We start from the raw sequence: 22220 nt of genomic DNA, 5'->3' as shown, positions 1-22220 counted from the left end.
ACTGTCAAACATGGTGGTGGCAGCATCATGGTTTGGGCCTGCTTTTCTTCAGCAGGGACAGGGAAGATGGTTAAAATTGATGGGAAGATGGATGGAGCCAAATACAGGACCATTCTGGAAGAAAACCTGATGGAGTCTGCAAAAGACCTGAGACTGGGACGGAGATTTGTCTTCCAACAAGACAATGATCCAAAACATAAAGCAAAATCTACAATGGAATGGTTCAAAAATAAACATATCCAGGTGTTAGAATGGCCAAGTCAAAGTCCAGACCTGAATCCAATCGAGAATCTGTGGAAAGAACTGAAAACTGCTGTTCACAAATGCTCTCCATCCAACCTCACTGAGCTCGAGCTGTTTTGCAAGGAGGAATGGGAAAAAATGTCAGTCTCTCGATGTGCAAAACTGATAGAGACATACCCCAAGCGACTTACAGCTGTAATCGCAGCAAAAGGTGGCGCTACAAAGTATTAACTTAAGGGGGCTGAATAATTTTGCACGCCCAATTTTTCAGTTTTTGATTTGTTAAAAAAGTTTGAAATATCCAATAAATGTCGTTCCACTTCATGATTGTGTCCCACTTGTTGTTGATTCTTCACAAAAAAATACAGTTTTATATCTTTATGTTTGAAGCCTGAAATGTGGCAAAAGGTCGCAAAGTTCAAGGGGGCCGAATACTTTCGCAAGGCACTGTATATATACAGTAAATATATATTTATTTCGTTGTTGGACATTAAAGGCTGTGAAATCACCAGGAAATTGGCCTCCGGAGTGGTGCAGCGGTCTAAGGCATTGCAGTGTTTGAGGCGTCACGACAGATCCGGGTTCGATCCCGGACTGTGTCCCGGACTGAGACGACGCACAATTGACCTAGCATTGTCCGGGTTCGGGGATGGTTTGGCCGGCCGGGATGTCCTTGTCCATCGCGCTCTAGCAACATCTGTGGCGAGCCGGGCACATGCACACTGACACAGTCGCCAGTTGTACATTGTTTCTTTCAACACATTGGTGGTACTCTTTGCCTGGTCCATTCAGTGTGCTCCCGATGCAAAATACCACTGACAGATCTTTTTATAAATAATTAGGATAAAACGTGGGCTTAAAACTGAAGTTTCGTTTTTAATAAAAATAAATCAAATGGAAAAATCTGAGGGGACATGTGCTTTTTTTGCCCCCTATGGGCATGATGCCACTGGCTGTTGCTCTAACTCACATAGCAAATATGCCAAATGAATTTCAATGAGGAAATAGTCAGTGGTTGTATTTGATAAACTTTTTATTTAAAAGGTATGGATTTCAGCAAACAAAGAAAGCCAGAGAGGAAAAAAAATAGATACACGGTAAGGGTTTAAGAATTTACAATTTTGAAGTATCGATTATACAGCGACTCGAAGAATGTTGGAGGTTCACTCCAAAAACTCTAGGCTCCACTCAACTCCGCAGAAGAAATCAGCATGGAGTTGAGATACTTGGCTAAATTCTAAATAGTTTGGACTGTGCAATATAACTAATTTATTAATTTGTTATGGAAAGGTTTGTGAACATGCGCAGCATCTTACATCAAGCTGACCCTTGTGATCAAGCAGCCAAACACTTTCTAGAACTGGATAGGTGATAACATCCTAACAAAGAGTTATTTGTACATCACCCAAGAAATAAGAGCGACAACCTGATTAATACCGTACTTTATTTTCCCTCTTTGGGGGCCTCACTCTTTAGAAGAAAGCTATTTCTGAACATTTTCTATATCAACCCGGGAGAGCACTTTGATGCGTTTGGGCATGGCCACGATAATCTCCACCCCTGCCCTTTTTCTCTTCCCCGTGGGGGTGGTAACTGTTTTGACGCTAGCGTCCTTCTGAACCAGCACGGCCTCACTCTGAGCCTGGAGAACGTCCAGTTTCTGCCTGAGCTCCTGTAGGTGGTCAATGTCGTTGATCCCGCTCACATTCTCCATGATGGATTTGAGTTTGGCCACACACTCCCTCTGCAGTTCCTCCTTTTGCAGTTCCTCCCTCTCCCGCAGACCCTGTGAAGCCTGTGGGGCCACCCACTGTGTTTGTATGCTATGCAGTTGTAACTGTGGAGTTTGAGGAGTTTGCACCAGTGGCACTGTTTCTTCAGGCCCATCCCACTGAAGAGAGACTGGGGAAGCTGGGGAGAGATGCATTAGGCCATTGAGGGCTTCCTCCATCTCCTCTGTTGTGGTGTGAGTGGTCTGTGAATGCAGCGTGAGCAGAGGGTGGTCCCTGTATTTGGGACACAGGTGCTCCCAGGTCCAGTTAGGCTCAGACCTGAAGACGTGACAGAAGTGTTCACAGGGCAGGCGCTGGTCCCTCCACACCTCACACTCACAGGAGGGCCAGGTGGACTCTGAACCGAAGCTGACCGCGTAGGACCGCGCTGCCGTGGTCTCTGCCCGACTCTTCACCCGGAAGGTGCCGGTGGCGGCGTCGCTGGCCTGCTCCACCACGATGTCGGGGTCTTGCAGGGCCGCAGACATGTTGTCCATCACCAGGGCCACCACACTCCAAGGTCGATGCCACAGGAACGGAGGCACAGTGGGGTTGAGGTTGTACTCGCCAGAGGACTGGCTGTTGAGGTCTGTGTACCTGGAGATTCAGGGAGTGTAGCAGGTTTTGACTGACCAAACATCAAAACACTTACATTAAAGGGGAATTACACTCCAAAATAAAAGTTTACAAAGGTAGTCAAATGTCAAGATGAGTCCACAGCCTACATCTTAACCGCAATGCAGAAGATAAGTACTGTAAATTATATGGTGTTTATCTTCCATAAATTTTGCAGATATCTCAACAGAAGATACTTTTGACAGCGAATACTATTCTAAATGACATTGAATCCTATTCTAAAACGAACTTACCTTTGGTGCATCTGTGGGAAGTAGTCGTCAACAAGAAACTGCAGCATTTGGCTCAGGGTGTCTTTTTTATGGACCTTCATGTTATTATGTGTGAAAAAGTCGCTCTGCATTTCCAGACCTCCGTTCACCATAGACACAAAGTTGACAATATCAACCCTCACAGCGTTCGCCCATCTCTGAATGAACAAAAACAAGAGCATGTAGCTAACTCTGTATGCACCATCATTAGACTAGGAATCACATTATGGACCTATAGCTAGCATATTATGAATCTATAGCTAGATACTGTATCACGGATTCAGCTAGCAAAAACATAACACACTTGCTACTGCTACTTCTACAGATTGTCTACATACAATAGGTGTGGTTTAAACATGCTGTCTGCTTCAGGATGAAAGCACCTCTAAGCACAGGTCTGAGATCTGCTTTCTGTCTAACCACCCTGACCTTCATTAATACGCAGGTTATGACACAGCTGGTCCAGGACCTGACCCCATTGCCCCTATGATTTCAGTAATTGACATGTGCACTACAAACCTTCTCCTCTGACAGCCACTTGTTAGTGAACCAGTTCTTGAAAAGTTGTCTCTTTTCCAACCAGATGGGGCTCTGCTGTAGTAGTTCTACTGCCCCCTGGTGTTGCTCTCTGGTAAGGGCACCAGCGATGGCCTTCATCATATCAAAGATCCCCTCCTGGTTGGTGATGGCTCGGGACCGGTTGCTCAGCCACTTGGTCCAGGTCCTCTCCCGCAGGTGATCGCTGAAGACTGCCTGAGCACCTGAGATTGGAATGAGAAACAGTCTGTAATTAGCAAACTCTAACCCCCTAATGTTCTAGTATTTAGAGATTGTAACAGATTAAAAATTTTCTTGACCAACAGGTCTTTTAAAAAGAAAATCCTGAAACTCACAGCCAACAGTGCTGAGAGCACATTATGAAGCTAACTTGCTTTTCCCACCTCATAGCTAACATTAAAACCTCACGACTGTTCACCTGTGAATGCTGCCTCCACCGCCTTCATCTCCACAGGGCAGTGTTCAGTGAGGATGTAGGCTGGGCTCCAGCCCCGGTTCCACTGCCTGAACACCCCCAGCGCCTCCCCCAAGGCTTCGGCGCTCCTCGACTGCACGACAAACAGGCCCACCGGCGCCACGCTCACATTGGTGCGCACGCACAGGAAGAAGAGTGGCAGGGGGAAGCGTGTCCTCTTATAGGCCGCGTCCAGGAAGCACACCTCCTTGCCATACTGCCGAAGCAACTGCCGCTGCCAGTCCGTCTGGTAGCAGAGCAACAGGTTCTCGCTCTCTGATTGAACCCTAAGCAGGAAGTTGATTCTAGGAGCTTCTGCCTTCCAATTCTCTGCCAAGGTCTAAGAGGAGGAGGAGGGGGGGGTTATGATTAATAGCTGAGGTGAAACTTTTGCGTCCTTTCAATTATTTCAGTGCTAACCAAACTCCTCTTTGCGCCAGCGTAAGCTTTATATATGGTTGTGCACCTTGACTTTTGCTATAACATGTCTGTCTTATTCTAAACCACAGCAGTGATATTCCCATGAACTTAAACAACCCCAATGACGTGTCATGGAGTAATATTTATCTGTGCTCTGTTACATCACACATGTATTAATTCACCACACCAAGTGTGTAGAAGTTTCAGACTACATACTTTCTAAAAAGCAGTTCCAGAATGAGGGGTGCTTTAGCTCTGCTGGTGTTGCTGTTCTGTCTGTTTGGGGAATGGGCTCAGGGAGAGAGTGGTTGGGTCCGAGAGAATGACATCACTCAACCCAGTTGTTGTTGTAGATTTACATAATAATGGCCAGCATCTACTGTCAACAAGTAAGGTGGCAGGTAGCCTAGCGGTTAATAGCGTTGGGCCGATAATAGAAAGGTTGCCGGTTAGAATCAGCCGACTAGGTGAAAAATCTGTCTGTGCCCTTTGAGCAAGGCACTTTACCCTAATTGCTCATGTAAGTCACTCTGGATGAGAACGTCTACTAAATTACTAAAATATAAATACAATCGCAATGGAGGCAATGACTATGTATCCAATTCAGTGACTGCGTTTAGACAGGCAGCCAAGTTCGGGTCTTTTTTTCACTAAATGGTCTTTTGACCAATCAGATCAGTTCTGAAAAAGATCTGATGTGTAAAGATGAATTAGTAAACACAACCTTTGTTGGTGGAGAAAGGAGTCTCTGGAAAGACTCCAGGATCTGGGCTGATGACAAACATTTTCAGTGGCTTTCTGCTCTTCCCATGTAAGGATAACGCACCACAAAGATGTTATGAATTTTCATTTTTCTTGAATCCGTGGAAAACTCTGCATGTGCGTTCCTGAATAGTATAATAAAGGCTTGTCAAGTCTCTTTCTATCATGCACAGAAACAGGCACTGACACACAATCATCCAAACAAAGCTACAGACTGGGATTTGGGAAGGTATTCAATTGTCATTTCAATTCTTAAATTCTTTACCCATTGATTCTAGAAGAATATAACGTGTAAATGCCTTATGTGCTCAGCACAACTGTCGGTTTATCCTTGATTTTGGGCATCAGGAGACTGAAAGCAATATATACTGAAAGCATGAATGTTGCCATGCAGAATGTTTTGGGACTATATCAAAAAAACGAATGAAACAATAGAGTAAAATGCCCCTTTAAACAAGTGTTTCAAAGAGGGTGGGTGACATGCATACAAACTGTTCATAAATTGCAGTGAAAACATACAGCTAACACCACCAGCCCCAATGGCCTTATCTCAGAAGACAATCCAAATATCTGATGAATAGGTGGGAATGATAGTGCAGCACAGCCTTCTCACCAGCAGGTTGACCAGGTCTATTTTGCTGTAGTGTTCTTCCGCGATGACCTGAGCCATGACGGCATGGATGGTTTTCTCTGTGGGGAAGAAGCGCCTCAGCGGCGGCGGGGTCGTGTCTTGGAACAGCTCCGTCCGCACGTACTGGACCATCAGGTTCTTTACCTCCTTCACCTTCCTCACCCCCTGCTGCACCAACGCTCGGATGTAACCTTTGACCCTGTCGTCCATCTGATCTGCACCCTGAGGGAACGAGGAGAGAGTGGCTTTTTTTAAGTAGGGAGAAAATACCCCTAACCACTGTTACAGGGTCAGATACTTGCATTCCACAGGGAATTTTAAGAGATCAAGGTTTTATTACATCTGTGTACTGAACAGACATACAGGCATACAGACACTAGTTATGTAGCCTAAAGAGAGTCCAATGCAATAGATCCCATGGTCATAGTATAGTAATAACATAGTAATACCTTTCCAATAGGATGGCCCTTGTGGTCAGTGACACTGGGTATTTTGAGGAAATACTGTATCTTCCACTGCACTGAGGCTGGGTCTGTCTGGAGAGCTTGTTTGATGGAAATAGACATGACCCTCCTCAACCGTGATGTGTCCTTCTCCAACTGATGCAGTATGGAGCGAGCGCACACACACACACAGATATAATTATGTATATTAGTCTGATGTGCATTCTAATGTTGACTGTGGTGCACGGTCACTGGAGTTACATAATAAACATCTATAAACATAAACACAGTTTCACCCGTACCTTGAATCCAGGGAACTTCACAATGCGGCTGATTGTGAACACAGCAGGGCATGCTACTTTCTTGGTTTTCAGCAACAGGTTTCTTTTTTCCTTGCCATCTTTTGCCTGAAAGACCAAAATGAGTGGCAGGTGAGAATGGAATTGTTGAGATTGGTTGTGAACCCCACAACTACCTTGAAGCATTGATGAAACCAGGGTCATATTCATTATCATCAAGGACCATAACCACCCGAGCCACGGCATGTTCACCCCGCTATCATCCAGAAGGCGAGGTCAGTACCGAGAGACTGAAAAACAGCTTCTATCTTAAGGCCATCAGACTGTTAAATAGCTATCACTAGCCGGCCTCCACCCAGTACCCTGACCTGTCACTGTCACTAGCCAGCTACCACCCGGTTACTCAACCCTGCACATTAGAGGCTGCTGTCCTATGTTCATAGACATGGAATTACTGGTCACTTTAATAATGGAACACTGGTCACTAATAATGTTTTAATGCTGTTTTACTAATTTCATATGTAAACTCAGCAAAAAAAGAAACATCCCTTTTTCAGGACCCTGTCTTTCAAAGATAATTTGTAAAAATCCAAATAACTTCACAGATCTTCATTGTAAAGGGTTTAAACACTGTTTCCCATGCTTGTTCAATGAACCATAAACAATTAATGAACATGCACCTGTGGAACGGTCATTAAGACACTAACAGCTTACAGGCAGTAGGCAATAAAGGTCACAGTTATGAAAACTTGGGACACTAAAGAGGCCTTTCTACTGACTCTGAAAAACACTAAAAGAAAGATGCCCAGGGTCCCTGCGCATGTGCATGAACGTGGCTTAGGCATGCTGCAAGGAGGCATGAGGACTGCAGATGTGGCCAGGGCAATAAATTAGAATGTCCATACTGTGAGGCGCCTAAGACATCGCTACAGGGAGAAAGGACGGACAGCTGATCATCCTCGCAGTGGCAGACCACGTGTAACAACACCTGCACAGGATCGGTACATCCGAACATCACACCTGTGGGACAGGTACAGGATTGCAACAACTGCCCGAGTTACACCAGGAACGCACAATCCCTCCATCAGTGCTCAGACTGTCCGCAATAGGCTGAGAGAGGCTGGACTGAGGGCTTGTAGGCCTGTTGTAAGGCAGGTCCTCACCAGACATCACCGGCAACAACGTTGCCTATGGGCACAAACCCACCGTCGCTGGACCAGACAGGACTGGCAAAAAGTGCTCTTCACTGACGAGTCGCGGTTTTGCCTCACCAGGGGTGAGAGTCGGATTCGCGTTTATCGTCGAAGGAATGAGCGTTACACCGAGGCCTGTACTCTGGAGCAGGATCGATTCACAGCATCATCGGACTGAGCTTGTGGTCATTGCAGGCAATCTCAATGCTGTGTGTTACAGGGAAGACATCCTCCTCCCTCATGTGGTACTCTTCCTGCAGGCTCATCCTGACATGACCCTCCAGCATGATAAAGCCACCAGCTATACTGCTCATTCTGTGCATGATTTCCTGCAAGACAGGAATGTCAGTGTTCTGCCATGGCCAGCGAAGAGCCCGGATCTCAATCCCATTGAGCACGTCTGGGACCTGTTGGATCGGAGGGTGAGGGCTAGGGCCATTCCCCCCAGAAATGTCCGGGAACTTGCAGGTGCCTTGGTGGAATAGTGGGGTAACATCTCACAGCAAGAACTGGCATATCTGGTGGAGTCCATGAGGAGGAGATGCACTGTAATACTTAATGCAGCTGGTGGCCACACCAGATACTGACTGTTATTTTTGATTTTGACCCCCCTTTGTCCAGGGACACATTATTCCATTTCTGTTAGTCACATGTCTGTGGAACTTGTTCAGTTTATGTCTCAGTTGTTATTTGTTATGTTCATACAAATATTTACACAAGTTAAGTTTGCTGAAAATAAACGCAGTTGACAGTGAGAGTACGTTTCTTTTCTTTTCATATACTGTATTCTAGTAAATGCCATCCTATTCAACTTTTGCTGTATATATACACTATTCTATCCTATGTATTCTACAGATACACTAAATATTCTATCCACATACTGTCCATAATGTCTATACATCACACACACACACACACACACACACACACACACACACACACACACACACAGTGAAAAGTTTGGACACACCTACTCATTCCAGGGTTTTTCTTTATTTTTGCTATTTTCCACCATGTAGAACAATAGTGAAGACTTCAAAACTATGAAATAAAACATATGGAATGATGTAGTAACCAAAAAGGTGTTAAATAAATCAAAATATAGTTTATATTTGAGGTTCTTCAAAGTTGTTACCCTTTGCCTTGATGATAGCTTTGCACACTCTTGGCATTCTCTCAACCAACTTCACCTGGAATGCTTTTCCAACAGTCTTGAAGGAGTTCCCACATATGCTGAGCACTTGTTGGCTGATTTTCCTTCATTCTGTGTTCCAACTCATCCCAAACCATCTCAATTGGGTTGAGGTCGGAGGATTGTGGAGGGCAAGTCATCTGATGCAGCACTCCATCATTCTCCTTTTTGGTCAAATAGCCCTTATACAGCCTGGAGGTGTGTTGGGTCATTGTCCTGTTGAAAAACAGATGATAGTCCCACTAAGCGCAAATCAGATGGGATGGCGTATCGCTGCAGAATGCTGTGGTAGCCATGCTGGTTAAGTGTGCCTTGAATGATAAATAAATCACAGACAGTGTCACCAAAGCACCCCCACACCATCACACCTCCTCCTCCATGCTTCACAGTGGGAACCAGACATGCGGAGATCATCCGTTCACCTACTCCTACTCTCAAAAATCACAAATTTGGACTCATCAGACCAAAGGACAGATTTCCACAGGTCTAATGTTCATTGCTTGTGTTTCTTGGCCCAAGCAAGTCTCTTCTAATTGGTGTCCTTTAGTAGTGGTTTCTTTGAAGCAATTCGACCACGAAGGCCTGATTCACGCAGTCTCCTCTGAACAGTTGATGTTGAGATGTGTCTTTTGATCTCTGTTTGGGCTGCAATTTTTGAGGCTGGTAACTCTGAAAATGTTATCCTCTGCAGCAGAGGTAACTCTGGGTCTTCCTTTCTTGTGGCAGTCCTCATGAATACCAAGAGTGTGCAAAGCTGTCATCAAGGGAAAGGGTGGCTACTTTGAAGAATTACCAATATAAAATATATTTTTATTTGTTTATCACTTTTTTGGTTACTACATGATTCAACGTGTTATTTCATAGGTTTGATGTCTTCACTATTATTCTACAAACTAAAGCAAAACCCTTGAATGAGTAGGTGTTTTCAAACTTTTGACTTAGTATATATATATATAGTATATATATATATATATATATATATATACATACAGTGGGGCAAAAAAGTATTTAGTCAGCCACCAATTGTGCAAGTTCTCCCACTTAAAAAGATGAGAGGCCTGTAATTTTCATCATAGGTACACTTCAACTATGACAGACAAAATGAGAAAAAAAATCCAGAAAATCACATTGTAGGATTTTTTATTAATTAATTTGCAAATTATGGTGGAAAATAAGTATTTGGTCACCTTCAAACAAGCAAGATTTCTGTCTCTCACAGACCTGTAACTACTTCTTTAATTAAGAGGCACCTCTGTCTTCCACTCGTTACCTGTATTAATGGCACCTGTTTGAACTTCTTATCAGTATAAAAGACACCTGTCCACAACCTCAAACAGTCACACTCCATACTCCACTATGGCCAAGACCAAAGAGCTGTCAAAGGACACCAGAAACAAAATTGTAGACCTGCACCAGGCTGGGAAGACTGAATCTGCAATTGGTAAGCAGCTTGGTTTGAAGAAATCAACTGTGGGAGCAATTATTAGGAAATGGAAGACATACAAGACCACTGATAATCCCCCTCGATCTGGGGCTCCACGCAAGATCTCACCCCGTGGGGTCAAAATTATCACAAGAACGGTGAGCAAAAATCCCAGAACCACACGGGGGGACCTAGTGAATGACCTGCAGAGAGCTGGGACCAAAGTAACAAAGCCTACCATCAGTAACACACTACGCCGCCAGAGACTCAAATCCTGCAGTGCCAGATGTGTCCCCCTGCTTAAGCCAGTACATGTCCAGGCCCGTCTGAAGTTTGCTAGAGAGCATTTGGATGATCCAGAAGAAGATTGGGAGAATGTCATATGGTCAGATGAAACCAAAATATAACTTTTTTGGTAAAAACTCAACTTGTTGTGTTTGGAGGATAAAGAATGCTGAGTTGCATCCAAAGAACACTATACCTACTGTGAAGCATGGGGGTGGAAACATCATGCTTTGGGGCTGTTTTTCTGCAAAGGGACCAGGACGACTGATCCGTGTAAAGGAAAGAATGAATGGGGCCATGTATCATGAGATTCCATCAGCAAGGGCATTGAAGATGAAACGAGGCTGGGTCTTTCAGCATGACAATGATCCCAAACACACAGCCCGGGCAACGAAGGAGTGGCTTCGTAAGAAGCATTTCAAGGTCCTGGAGTGGCCTAGCCAGTCTCCAGATCTCAACCCCTGTCACGAATCCTGCCGAAGATGGTGCCTCTTCCTGTTCGGCGGCACTCGGCAGTCGTCGTCCTATTAGCTGCCATCGATTCACTTTCCTTTTGTTTCTGTTAATTGGGTCTAATTGGTTACACCTGTTTTGAGTTAGTTTTGTTTGTAGGCTATTTAAGGGCCTAGCTGGGCCGCTGCAGGCTTGTTCTCTGTTTATTGGTGTTGGTGTACTAGTGTGATCTCTATTTTTCCGGACAGATTTGGTCCTGTGTATTTAGGACGGGTTGTTTCATGCGCCCTTGTGTTTTGCGTGTCCGTGTCTCCGCTGTCTTTGGAATAAAAGATCCACGTACGGAATTACCTGCTCTCTGCGCTTGACTCCTCCACTCACCATTCATAGAAGTCATAACAGAAGACCGCACCATTGAATGGAGTCAGCAGGAGCTGCGACCACCCCACTCCCAACTATGGAAGAGCGCGTCCATCATCATACAGCTGTCCTCCATCGGATCGGTTCAGCGATGGACCAGATGATGGAGAGGATGGAGCGATGGGAGAGGAGTGGTCTACCGACGTCTACCCCAGCTCCCCCACAGACGAAGCCACCTATTCCACCTACGTCGTCGTCTGGGTCCAGCACATTGCGTCTCTCCCCCCGAAGGAGTACGATGGAGCGGCGGCTGGGTGCCAGGGATTTTTGCTCCAGCTCGTGCTCTACCTGGCTACCATGCGTCTGACTCCCTCGGGTGAGGAGAGTGTGAGCCTCCTTGTCTCCTGTTTGTCGGGTAGGGCCCTGGTCTGAGCAGCCCAGACTCGGCTCGGGACCACTACCCGGAGTTCACCCGCCGTTTTCGAGCTGTGTTCGACCACCCACCAGAGGGCAAAGCGGCGGGTGACCGACTGTTCCACCTCAGACAGGAGACGAGGAGTGCGCAGGACTTCACGTTGGAGTTCCGGACTCTGGCTGCTGGTGCTGGGTGGAATGACAGGGCCCTGATGGACCATTACCGTTGCAGCCTCCGGGAGGACGTCCGCCGGGAGCTAGCTTGTCGGGACACCACACTCTCCCTTGATGAACTGATAGACATGTCAATTCGACTGGACAACCTGCTAGCTGCTCGCGGGCGTTCAGAAGGGGTCCTGTCAATTCCACCTTCCAGCCCTCCCGCTCCAACTCCGATGGAGTTGGGAGGATCTGCATCTAAGGAGACCGGAGGAGGAGGCTCCTCCTGCGCCTACTGTGGCCGGAGAGGACACACTTCGGACCGGTGCTGGAGAAGTCCCTTTGGGAGTCGAGCTGGCAGGTGGAACACTTCTCGGCCACCCCAGGTGAGTAGGCACCAAACTCACCCAGAGCTCCCTGTTGGTCACATGTTTTTGTTTATTTTTTCCCCTGCGTTTTTCCCCTCTCTCCAGCATAAGGCGCTAGTCGATTCAGGCGCAGCTGGGAGTTTTATGGATCGCGGACTCGCCCGTAAGTTGGGTATTCCGTGAGTGCAGATAGACCCACCTGTCCCCGTGCACTCCTTAGATAGCCGACCGTTAGGGTCAGGGCTGGTCAGGGAGGCCACGATTCCGCTGGACATGGTAACGCAGGGGGATCATAGGGAGCAGATCAGTTTCTACCTTATTGATTCACCTGGTTTTCCAGTGGTATTGGGGGTTCCCTGGCTGGCTATTCACAATCCCCTCATTTCCTGGAAACAGGGGGCTCTTCAGGGGTGGTCAGACGAGTGTTCAGGTAGGTGTATAGGAGTTTCCATCGGTGACACAACGGTGGAGAGTCCAGACCAGGTTTCCACCGTGCACATTCCCCCAGAATATGGCAATTTGGCTATCGCTTTTAGTAAGAAAAAGGCAACCAAATTACCACCCCATCGACGGTGGGATTGCGTGATAAACCTCCGGGACAACGCTGCACTTCCCCGGAGTCACGTGTACCCATTGTCACAGGAGGAGATGTTGGCTATGGAGACATATGTCACGGAAGCTCTGAGACAGGGGTACATTCGGCCCTCCATGTCACTCGTCTCCTCGAGTTTCTTTTTTGTGAGGAAAAAGGAGGGAGGACTGCGTCCGTGCATTGATTATCAAGGTCTCAATTCGATCACAATGGGATTTAGTTATCCACTACCTCTCATCGCTACGGCGGTGGAATCATTCCACGGAGCGCGTTTCTTCACAAAACTGGACCTCAGGAGCGCGTATAATCTGGTGCGTATTCGGGGAGGAGACGAGTGGAAAACAGCGTTTAGTACCACATCAGGCCACTATGAGTACCTCGTCATGCCATATGGGTTGAAGAATGCTCCAGCCGTCTTCCAATCCTTTGTAGATGAGATTCTCAGGGACTTTTTTATTTTTTTATTTCACCTTTATTTAACCAGGTAGGCTAGTTGAGAACAAGTTCTCATTTGCAACTGCGACCTGGCCAAGATAAAGCATAGCAGTGTGAACAGACAACACAGAGTTACACATGGAGTAAACAATTAACAAGTCAATAACACAGTAGAAAAAAAAGGGGAGTCTATATACATTGTGTGCAAAAGGCATGAGGAGGTAGGCGAATAATTACAATTTTGCAGATTAACACTGGAGTGATAAATGGTGGTCATGTACAGGTAGAGATATTGGTGTGCAAAAGAGCAGAAAAGTAAATAAATAAAAACAGTATGGGGATGAGGTAGGTAAAAATGGGTGGGCTATTTACCGATAGACTATGTACAGCTGCAGCGATCGGTTAGCTGCTCAGATAGCAGATGTTTGAAGTTGGTGAGGGAGATAAAAGTCTCCAACTTCAGCGATTTTTGTTCAATTCTTTCAGTCACAGGCAGCAGAGAACTGGAACGAAAGGCGGCCAAATGAGGTGTTGGCTTTAGGGATGATCAGTGAGATACACCTGCTGGAGCGCGTGCTACGGATGGGTGTTGCCATCGTGACCAGTGAACTGAGATAAGGCGGAGCTTTACCTAGCATGGACTTGTAGATGACCTGGAGCCAGTGGGTCTGGCGACGAATATGTAGCGAGGGCCAGCCGACTAGAGCATACAAGTCGCAGTGGTGGGTGGTATAAGGTGCTTTAGTGACAAAACGGATGGCACTGTGATAAACTGCATCCAGTTTGCTGAGTAGAGTGTTGGAAGCAATTTTGTAGATGACATCGCCGAAGTCGAGGATCGGTAGGATAGTCAGTTTTACTAGGGTAAGTTTGGCGGCGTGAGTGAAGGAGGCTTTGTTGCGGAATAGAAAGCCGACTCTTGATTTGATTTTCAATGTTTGATATGAGTCTGGAAGGAGAGTTTACAGTCTAGCCAGACACCTAGGTACTTATAGATGTCCACATATTCAAGGTCGGAACCATCCAGGGTGGTGATGCTGGTCAGGCGTGCGGGTGCAGGCAGCGAACGGTTGAAAAGCATGCATTTGGTTTTACTAGTGTTTAAGAGCAGTTGGAGGCCACGGAAGGAGTGTTGTATGGCATTGAAGCTCGTTTGGAGGTTAGATAGCACAGTGTCCAAGGACGGGCCGGAAGTATATAGAATGGTGTCGTCTGCGTAGAGGTGGATCAGGGAATCGCCCGCAGCAAGAGCAACATCATTGATATATACAGAGAAAAGAGTCGGCCCGAGGATTGAACCCTGTGGCACCCCCATAGAGACTGCCAGAGGACCGGACAGCATGCCCTCCGATTTGACACACTGAACTCTGTCTGCAAAGTAATTGGTGAACCAGGCAAGGCAGTCATCCGAAAAACCGAGGCTACGGAGTCTGCCAATAAGAATATGGTGATTGACAGAGTCGAAAGCCTTGGCAAGGTCGATGAAGACGGCTGCACAGTACTGTCTTTTATCGATGGCGGTTATGATATCGTTTAGTACCTTGAGCTGGCTGAGGTGCACCCGTGACCGGCTCGGAAACCAGATTGCACAGCGGAGAAGGTACGGTGGGATTCGAGATGGTCAGTGACCTGTTTGTTGACTTGGCTTTCGAAGACCTTAGATAGGCAGGGCAGGATGGATATAGGTCTGTAACAGTTTGGGTCCAGGGTGTCTCCCCCTTTGAAGAGGGGGATGACTGTGGCAGCTTTCAATCCTTGGGGATCTCAGACGATATGAAAGAGAGGTTGAACAGGCTGGTAATAGGGGTTGCGACAATGGCGGCGGATAGTTTCAGAAATAGAGGGTCCAGATTGTCAAGCCCAGCTGATTTGTACGGGTCCAGGTTTTGCAGCTCTTTCAGAACATCTGCTATCTGGATTTGGGTAAAGGAGAACCTGGAGAGGCTTGGGCGAGTAGCTGCGGGGGGGGGCGGAGCTGTTGGCCGAGGTTGGAGTAGCCAGGCGGAAGGCATGGCCAGCCGTTGAGAAATGCTTGTTGAAGTTTTCGATAATCATGGATTTATCGGTGGTGACCGTGTTACCTAGCCTCAGTGCAGTGGGCAGCTGGGAGGAGGTGCTCTTGTTCTCCATGGACTTCACAGTGTCCCAGAACTTTTTGGAATTGGAGCTACAGGATACAAACTTCTGCCTGAAGAAGCTGGCCTTAGCTTTCCTGACTGACTGCGTGTATTGGTTCCTGACTTCCCTGAACAGTTGCATATCGCGGGGACTATTCGATGCTATTGCAGTCCGCCACAGGATGTTTTTGTGCTGGTCGAGGGCAGTCAGGTCTTGAGTGAACCAAGGGCTATACCTGTTCTTAGTTCTGCATTTTTTGAACGGAGCATGCTTATCTAAAATGGTGAGGAAGTTACTTTTAAAGAATGACCAGGCATCCTCAACTGACGGGATGAGGTCAATGTCCTTCCAGGATACCCGGGCCAGGTCGATTAGAAAGTCCTGCTCACAGAAGTGTTTTAGGGAGCGTTTGACAGTGATGAGGGGTGGTCGTTTGACTGCGGCTCCGTAGCGGATTCAGGCAATGAGGCAGTGATTGCTGAGATCCTGGTTGAAGACAGCGGAGGTGTATTTGGAGGGCCAGTTGGTCAGGATGACGTCTATGAGGGTGCCCTTGTTTACAGATTTAGGGTTGTACCTGGTGGGTTCCTTGATGATTTGTGTGAGATTGAGGGCATCTAGCTTAGATTGTAGGACTGTGTTAAGCATATCCCAGTTTAGGTCACCTAACAGAACAAACTCTGAAGCTAGATGGGGGGCGATCAATTCACAAATGGTGTCCAGGGCACAGTTGGGAGCTGAGGGGGGTCGGTAGCAGGCGGCAACAGTGAGAGACTTATTTCTGGAGAGAGTAATTTTCAAAATTAGTAGTTCGAACTGTTTGGGTATGGACCTGGAAAGTATGACATTACTTTGCAGGCTATCTATGCAGTAAACTGCAACTCCTCCCCCTTTGGCAGTTCTATCTTGATGGAAAATGTTATAGTTGGGTATGGAAATCTCAGAATTTTTGGTGGCCTTCCTGAGCCAGGATTCAGACACGGCAAGGACATCAGGGTTAGCAGAGTGTGCTAAAGCACGGGCAGGGTGTGGTAGTCTATATTGATGACATCTTGATTTATTCTGCCACACGCGCCGCGCATGTCTCCCTGGTGCGCAAGGTCCTTGGGCGACTGCTGGAGCATGACCTATACGTCAAGGCTGAGAAATGTGTGTTCTCCAAACAAGCCGTTTCCTTCCTGGGTTATCGCATTTCCACCTCGGGGGTGGTGATGGAGTGTGACCGCGTTAACGCCGTGTGAAATTGGCCGACTCCTACCACGGTAAAGGAGGTGCAGCGGTTTTTAGGGTTTGCCAATTACTACCAGAGGTTTATCCGGGTTTTTGGCCAAGTAGCGGCGCCCATTACCTCATTGCTGAAGGGGGGGTCGGCCGAGGCTGATGGAGCCTTCAACCAGTTGAAGGCGCTGTTTACTGAAGCTCCCGTGTTGGCGCATCCGGACCCTTCGTTAGCATTCATAGTGGAGGTGGATGCGTCCGAGGCTGGGGATGGAACCGTGCTGTCACAGCGCTCGGGCACGCCACCGAAGCTCCGTCCTTGTGCATTCTTTTCCAAGAAGCTGGGTCTGGCGGAGCGGAACTATGATGTGGGGGAGTTACTAGCTATGGTAAAAGCCCTGAAGGTGTGGAGACACTGGCTAGAGGGGGCTAAACACCCTTTCCTCATCTGGACTGACCACTGCAATCTGGAGTATATTCGAGCAGCGAGGAGACTGAATCCGCGTCAGGCTAGGTGGGCCATGTTCTTTACACGCTTTAGATTTACGATCTCTTATAGATCAGGTTCCCTTAACACTAACGCCGACGCGCTGTCCCGTCTCTATGACACCGAGGACCGGTCCATCGATCCCACTCCCATCCTTCCAGCCTCTCGGCTGGTGGCCCCGGTGGTATGGGAGGTGGACGCGGACATTGAGCGGGCGTTGAGGGTTGAACCTGCGCCTTCACAGTGTCCATGGTCTTATAAATTGATAAATTGATTCGGTGGGCTCACACACTACCTTCTTCGGGTCATCCGGGGATTGAAAGGACAGTGCGGGGTCTTAGGGGGAAATACTGGTGGCCCACCTTAGCTAAGGATGTGAAGCTCTATGTTTCTTCCTGTTCGGTATGCGCTCAGAGTAAGGCTCCTAGGCATCTGCCTAGAGGGAAGTTACAACCCCTCCCGGTTCCACAACGGCCATGGTCTCATCTCTCTGTAGATTTTCTTACTGATCTTCCCCCATCTCAGGGGAGCACTACCGTTCTGGTCGTTGTGGATCGGTTCTCTAAGTCCTGCCGTCTCCTCCCATTGCCTGGTCTCCCTACGGCTCTACAGACTGCAGAGGCTCTATTTACCCACGTCTTCCGGCACTACGGGGTTCCAGAGGACATCGTATCTGATCGAGGTCCCCAGTTCACGTCCCGGGTTTGGAGGGCGTTGATGGAGCGTCTGGGGGTCTCGGTCAGCCTTACCTCTGGTTATCACCCCGAAAGTAATGGGCAGGTGGAGAGAGTAAACCAGGAAGTGGGTAGGTTTCTGAGGTCGTATTGCTTGGACCGGCCAGGAGAATGGGTGAGGTACGTCCCGTGGGCAGAGTTGGCCCAGAACTCACTTCGTCACTCATCCACAAACATGTCGCCATTTGAATGCGTACTGGGCTACCAGCCGGTCCTGGCTCCGTGGCATCAGAGTCAGACCGAAGCTCCTGCGGTGGAGGAGTGGGTACAGCGCTCTAGAGAGAACTGGCGGGCAGTCAAGGATTCTCTCAGGCAGGCCAGTGAACGGCAGAAAAGAAACGCTGACCGCCACCGCAGTGAGGCCCCTGTGTTCGCACCAGGGGACAGGGTCTGGCTCTCGACCCGAAACCTGCCCCTCCACCTGCCCTGCGAAGTTGGGGCCGCAGTGTGTGGGGCCATTTAAAGTCCTGAAGAGGATAAACGAGGTGTGTTACAGATTGCAACTTCCCTCTTACTATCGCATTAACCCCTCGTTTCATGTGTCTCTCCTCAGGCCGGTGGTAGCTGGTCCCCTACAAGAAGGTGAGGTACCGGAGGTCCCTCCGCCCCCTCTGGACATCGAGGGGTCCCCGGCGTACACAGTATGAGCTATTCTGGACTTGAGATGCCGGGTGAGGGGCCTGCAGTACCTCGTGGACTGGGAGGGGTACGGTTTGGAGGAGAGGTGCTGGGTACCGGGGTGATCTCTATTTTTCCGGACAGATTTGGTCCTGTGTATTTAGGACGGGTTGTTTCATGCGCCCTTGTGTTTTGCGTGTCTGTGTCTCCGCTGTCTTTGGAATAAAAGATCCACGTACGGAATTACCTGCTCTCTGCGCTTGAGTCCTCCACTCACCATTCATAGAAGTCATAACAACCCCATAGAAAATCTTTGGAGGGAGTTGAAAGTCCGTGTTGCCCAGCAACAGCCCCAAAACATCACTGCTCTAGAGGAGATGTGCATGGAGGAATGGGCCAAAATACCAGCAACAATGTGTGAAAACCTTGTGAAGACTTACAGAAAACATTTGACCTCTGTCATTGCCAACAAAGGGTATATAACAAAGTATTGAGATAAACTTTTGTTATTGACCAAATACTTATTTTCCCCCATAATTTGCACATAAATTCATTAAAAATCCTACAATGTGATTTTCTGGATATTTTTTTTCTCATTTTGTCTGTCATAGTTTAAGTGTACCTATGATGAAAATTACAGGCCTCTCTCATCTTTTTAAGTGGGAGAACTTGCACAATTGGTGTCTGACTAAATACTTTTTTGCCCCACTGTATATATATACACACACACACACACACACACACACACACACACACATGTTTGGTGTCACTTAGAAATGTCCTTGTTGTTGGAGGAAAAACATTTTTTGTCAATTAAAATAACATCAAATTGATCAATATATATTGTAGACATTGTTAATGTTGTAAATGACTATTGTAGCTGGAAACAGCAGATTTTTTAATAGTACCCACAAAACACCAGTCTCAACGTCAACAGTGAAGAGGCGACTCTGGGATGCTGGCCATCTAGGCAGAGTTGTTAAGAAAAAGCCATATCTCAGAATAGGCCAATAAAAAGAAAAGAGGAACTCTGCCTAGAAGGTTAGCATCCCGGAGTCGCCTCTTCACTGTTGATGTTGAGAGTGGTGTTTTGCGGGTACTATTTAATGAAGCAGCCAGTTAAGGACTTGTGAGGCATCGGTTTCTCAAACTAAACGCTCTAATGTACTTGTCCTCTTGCTCACTTGTGCACTGGGGCCTCCCACTCCTCTTTCTATTCTGGTTAGAGCCACTTTGCTCTGTTCTGTGAAGGGAGTAGTACACAGTGTTGTACGAGATCTTCAGTTTCTTGGCAATTTTTCGCATGGAATAGCCTTCATTTCTCAGAACAAGAATAGACGGACGAGTTTCAGATGAAAGTTCTTTGTTTCTGGCCATTTTAAGCCTGTAATCGAACCCACAAATGCTGATGCTCCAGATACCTAACTAGTCTAAAGGCCAGTTTTATTGCTTCTTTAATCAGGACAACAGTTTTCAGCTGTGCTAACATAATTGCAAAAGGGTTTTCTAATGATCAACTAGCCTTTTAAAATTATACACTTGGATTAGCTAACACAACATCCCATTGGAACACAGGAGTGGTGGTTGCTGATAATTGGCCTCTGTACGCCTACGTAGATATTCCATTCAAAAAATCTGCCGTTTCCAGCTACAATAGTCATTTACAGCATTAACAATGTCTACACTGTATTTCTGATCAATTTGATGTTATTTTAATGGACAAAAAAGTGATTTTCTTTCTAAACCAAGGACATATCTAAGTGAACCCAAACTTTTGAATGGAAGTGTATACACACACACACACACACACACACACACACACACACACACACACTCCGGACTCCGACATTGCTTGTCCTAATATTTATATATTTCTTAATTCCATGCTTTTACTTTTAGATTTGTGCATATTGTTGTTAAATATTACTGCACTGTTGGAGCTAGGAACACAAGCATTTCGCTACACCTGCAATAACATCTGCTAAATATGTGTATTTGACCAATAAAATGTTATTTGATTAGGCACCATATGGAAGAAAATGTACTGAAATAAGGTGGGACAACCTGAACTCCAATAAGAAAATCTCCTTTCATTTTTCCATTGCACAATGTTTTGAAAAGTTTTGATATGATGTGTCCTAATGAATTTGACCCAGGTTCAGATGCACAATATGTCCTAATCATTTACATGGAACACTTAAAAGGCGTTTCAGAATATCATAGATATTAGCACCCTTTGATCCTGAAGTTCCTGCCTCTTCTTGATTCCACACTTTGCCCGGCCCCTGTGGCATCCCATTAGCTTGTGTCCGATGAACACAAACGGTACACCGTCAAAGGGGATACAGGGAGTACCCTTGCCGTACTTCCATTCCCAGTATAGCCTGTTCTTGTGGTCCTGTGGTTTCCAACCTGTTTAGCAGAACACATTGAAAGAGCCATGAGTCCAGGGGTGTATTCATTAGTCGGATTCTGTTGCAAACCGTTTTGCAACAGAAATCGTTTACAGTCTAGGTACCAACCTGAGCTTACAGAGCAAACAGAACAAAACAGGCAGGGACCTACCTGAATTTGTCATATAGAAACTTGTTTTATTTTGAAAAACATTTTATGTATGGAGTAAACGGTTTCTGACTAATGAATACACCCCAGTAGTTTGCATAATATACATCACTAGCTACATAAGAATAATAATCAATCAATAGCTACTTAGTATAGTAGTATCAGTAGCTAAATAGTATAGAAGGGCTAAAAGATAGCAGTAGCTTGATCAATGCAAGTTTGCTCCAGAACACTCAAAGATTTTTTATAACTAACCCAAGATAGACTAGAGCCTGTCGTTTCCAATAGGAGCAAATGAATCATAGTGAGCAGAAGAAGCAAGGAGGTGGGCAGAGCCAAGCACGAGCTACTGAGATCCTATTGGCTCATTGATTTGCATATCTCATTTAGGGAACGACTACTCTGTGAAGTACCCTTGTACTCCTTCTAAACAACGTATATTTTTTAAACGTTGGCAAAGGGTGAAGTCTACAAAACACAGTCCACTATGTTACAGATTATACTTCTGAAAGAACTGTATAAAGATCAAATGTTTCATCGATGAGAAAATTTGCAGAATTTGGGCGAAAATCCATCTCGCTCCATCTTCTCACTGCCGGCCACTGGGATTCCTCTCATCACCATATTTGGTAGAGAGTAAACGCCAACAGGATGCATCACATATATACATCCGGTGAAATGTCTGTCTCATTGTTATATATGTGACGCTCTTTAGCTTGCTAGCTAGCTTACCTTGGTCATTGAAGCGCTTGTCCACACGATAAGAAATATATTTCACACAGGTTGACTCTTCGACGTGTGAGATATGCTTATTGACCTCTTCAATTGTTTCAAAGACCGCTTCGTTGCTCATTTTTGATTATTATCTGTTACCAACACAGAGAAACAGTCATGTAAACATTCAAATAATGTAGCTAGCTAGCTAAGTACCAGCACAGAGTTTCTAAGCCCAGAGGTACAACATCGCGAGGCTTCTGTTAACGTTTGCGAGACCGATCCGGCCGGTGGTTGTGGTTTGAGACGTCAATGCGCAGTTCGGCGCGAGACGCCTTTAGACCCGCGGACGTGTTTTTACCATAGAGAATGATAAGAGGCCAACAAGTCATTTTAGCATGGGCATGCTGTCGCTATAATGGCACA

At 46.5% G+C, this 22220-nt stretch overlaps 1 protein-coding gene across 1 annotated transcript; it reads right to left on the bottom strand.

Moving 5' to 3' along the window:
• Positions 1-1258: 1258 nt before the first annotated feature.
• On the bottom strand, positions 1259-22080 carry LOC112220260. The gene is made up of 9 exons (XM_042302599.1): positions 21813-22080; positions 20752-20930; positions 6473-6577; positions 6177-6326; positions 5710-5949; positions 3879-4254; positions 3422-3663; positions 2885-3060; positions 1259-2612 (listed from the first exon to the last, which is right to left on the bottom strand). Exons 1-9 carry the CDS (start codon positions 21931-21933, stop codon positions 1727-1729), a joined length of 2475 nt encoding a protein of 824 aa, XP_042158533.1. The 5' UTR covers positions 21934-22080; the 3' UTR covers positions 1259-1726.
• Between the last annotated feature and the right edge of the window lie 140 nt (positions 22081-22220).

Source organism: Oncorhynchus tshawytscha, linkage group LG20 (assembly GCF_018296145.1).
Source record: "Oncorhynchus tshawytscha isolate Ot180627B linkage group LG20, Otsh_v2.0, whole genome shotgun sequence".
Lineage (NCBI taxonomy): Eukaryota > Metazoa > Chordata > Actinopteri > Salmoniformes > Salmonidae > Oncorhynchus > Oncorhynchus tshawytscha.
Note: the sequence above shows the minus strand (reverse complement) of the source record. Positions and strands in the feature narration are given on the sequence as shown.

Bases quoted from the DNA above. Each gene is read 5' to 3' on its own strand.
- LOC112220260 (XM_042302599.1), bottom strand. From the start codon at position 21,933: ATGAGCAACGAAGCGGTCTTTGAAACAATTGAAGAGGTCAATAAGCAT. The intron at 3,664-3,878 runs GTGAACAGTCGT...TTCCAATCTCAG, and splicing joins GGTGGAGGCAGCATTCACAG to GTGCTCAGGCAGTCTTCAGC. The intron at 2,613-2,884 runs GTAAGTTCGTTT...CTGAATCTCCAG, and splicing joins TTCCCACAGATGCACCAAAG to GTACACAGACCTCAACAGCC.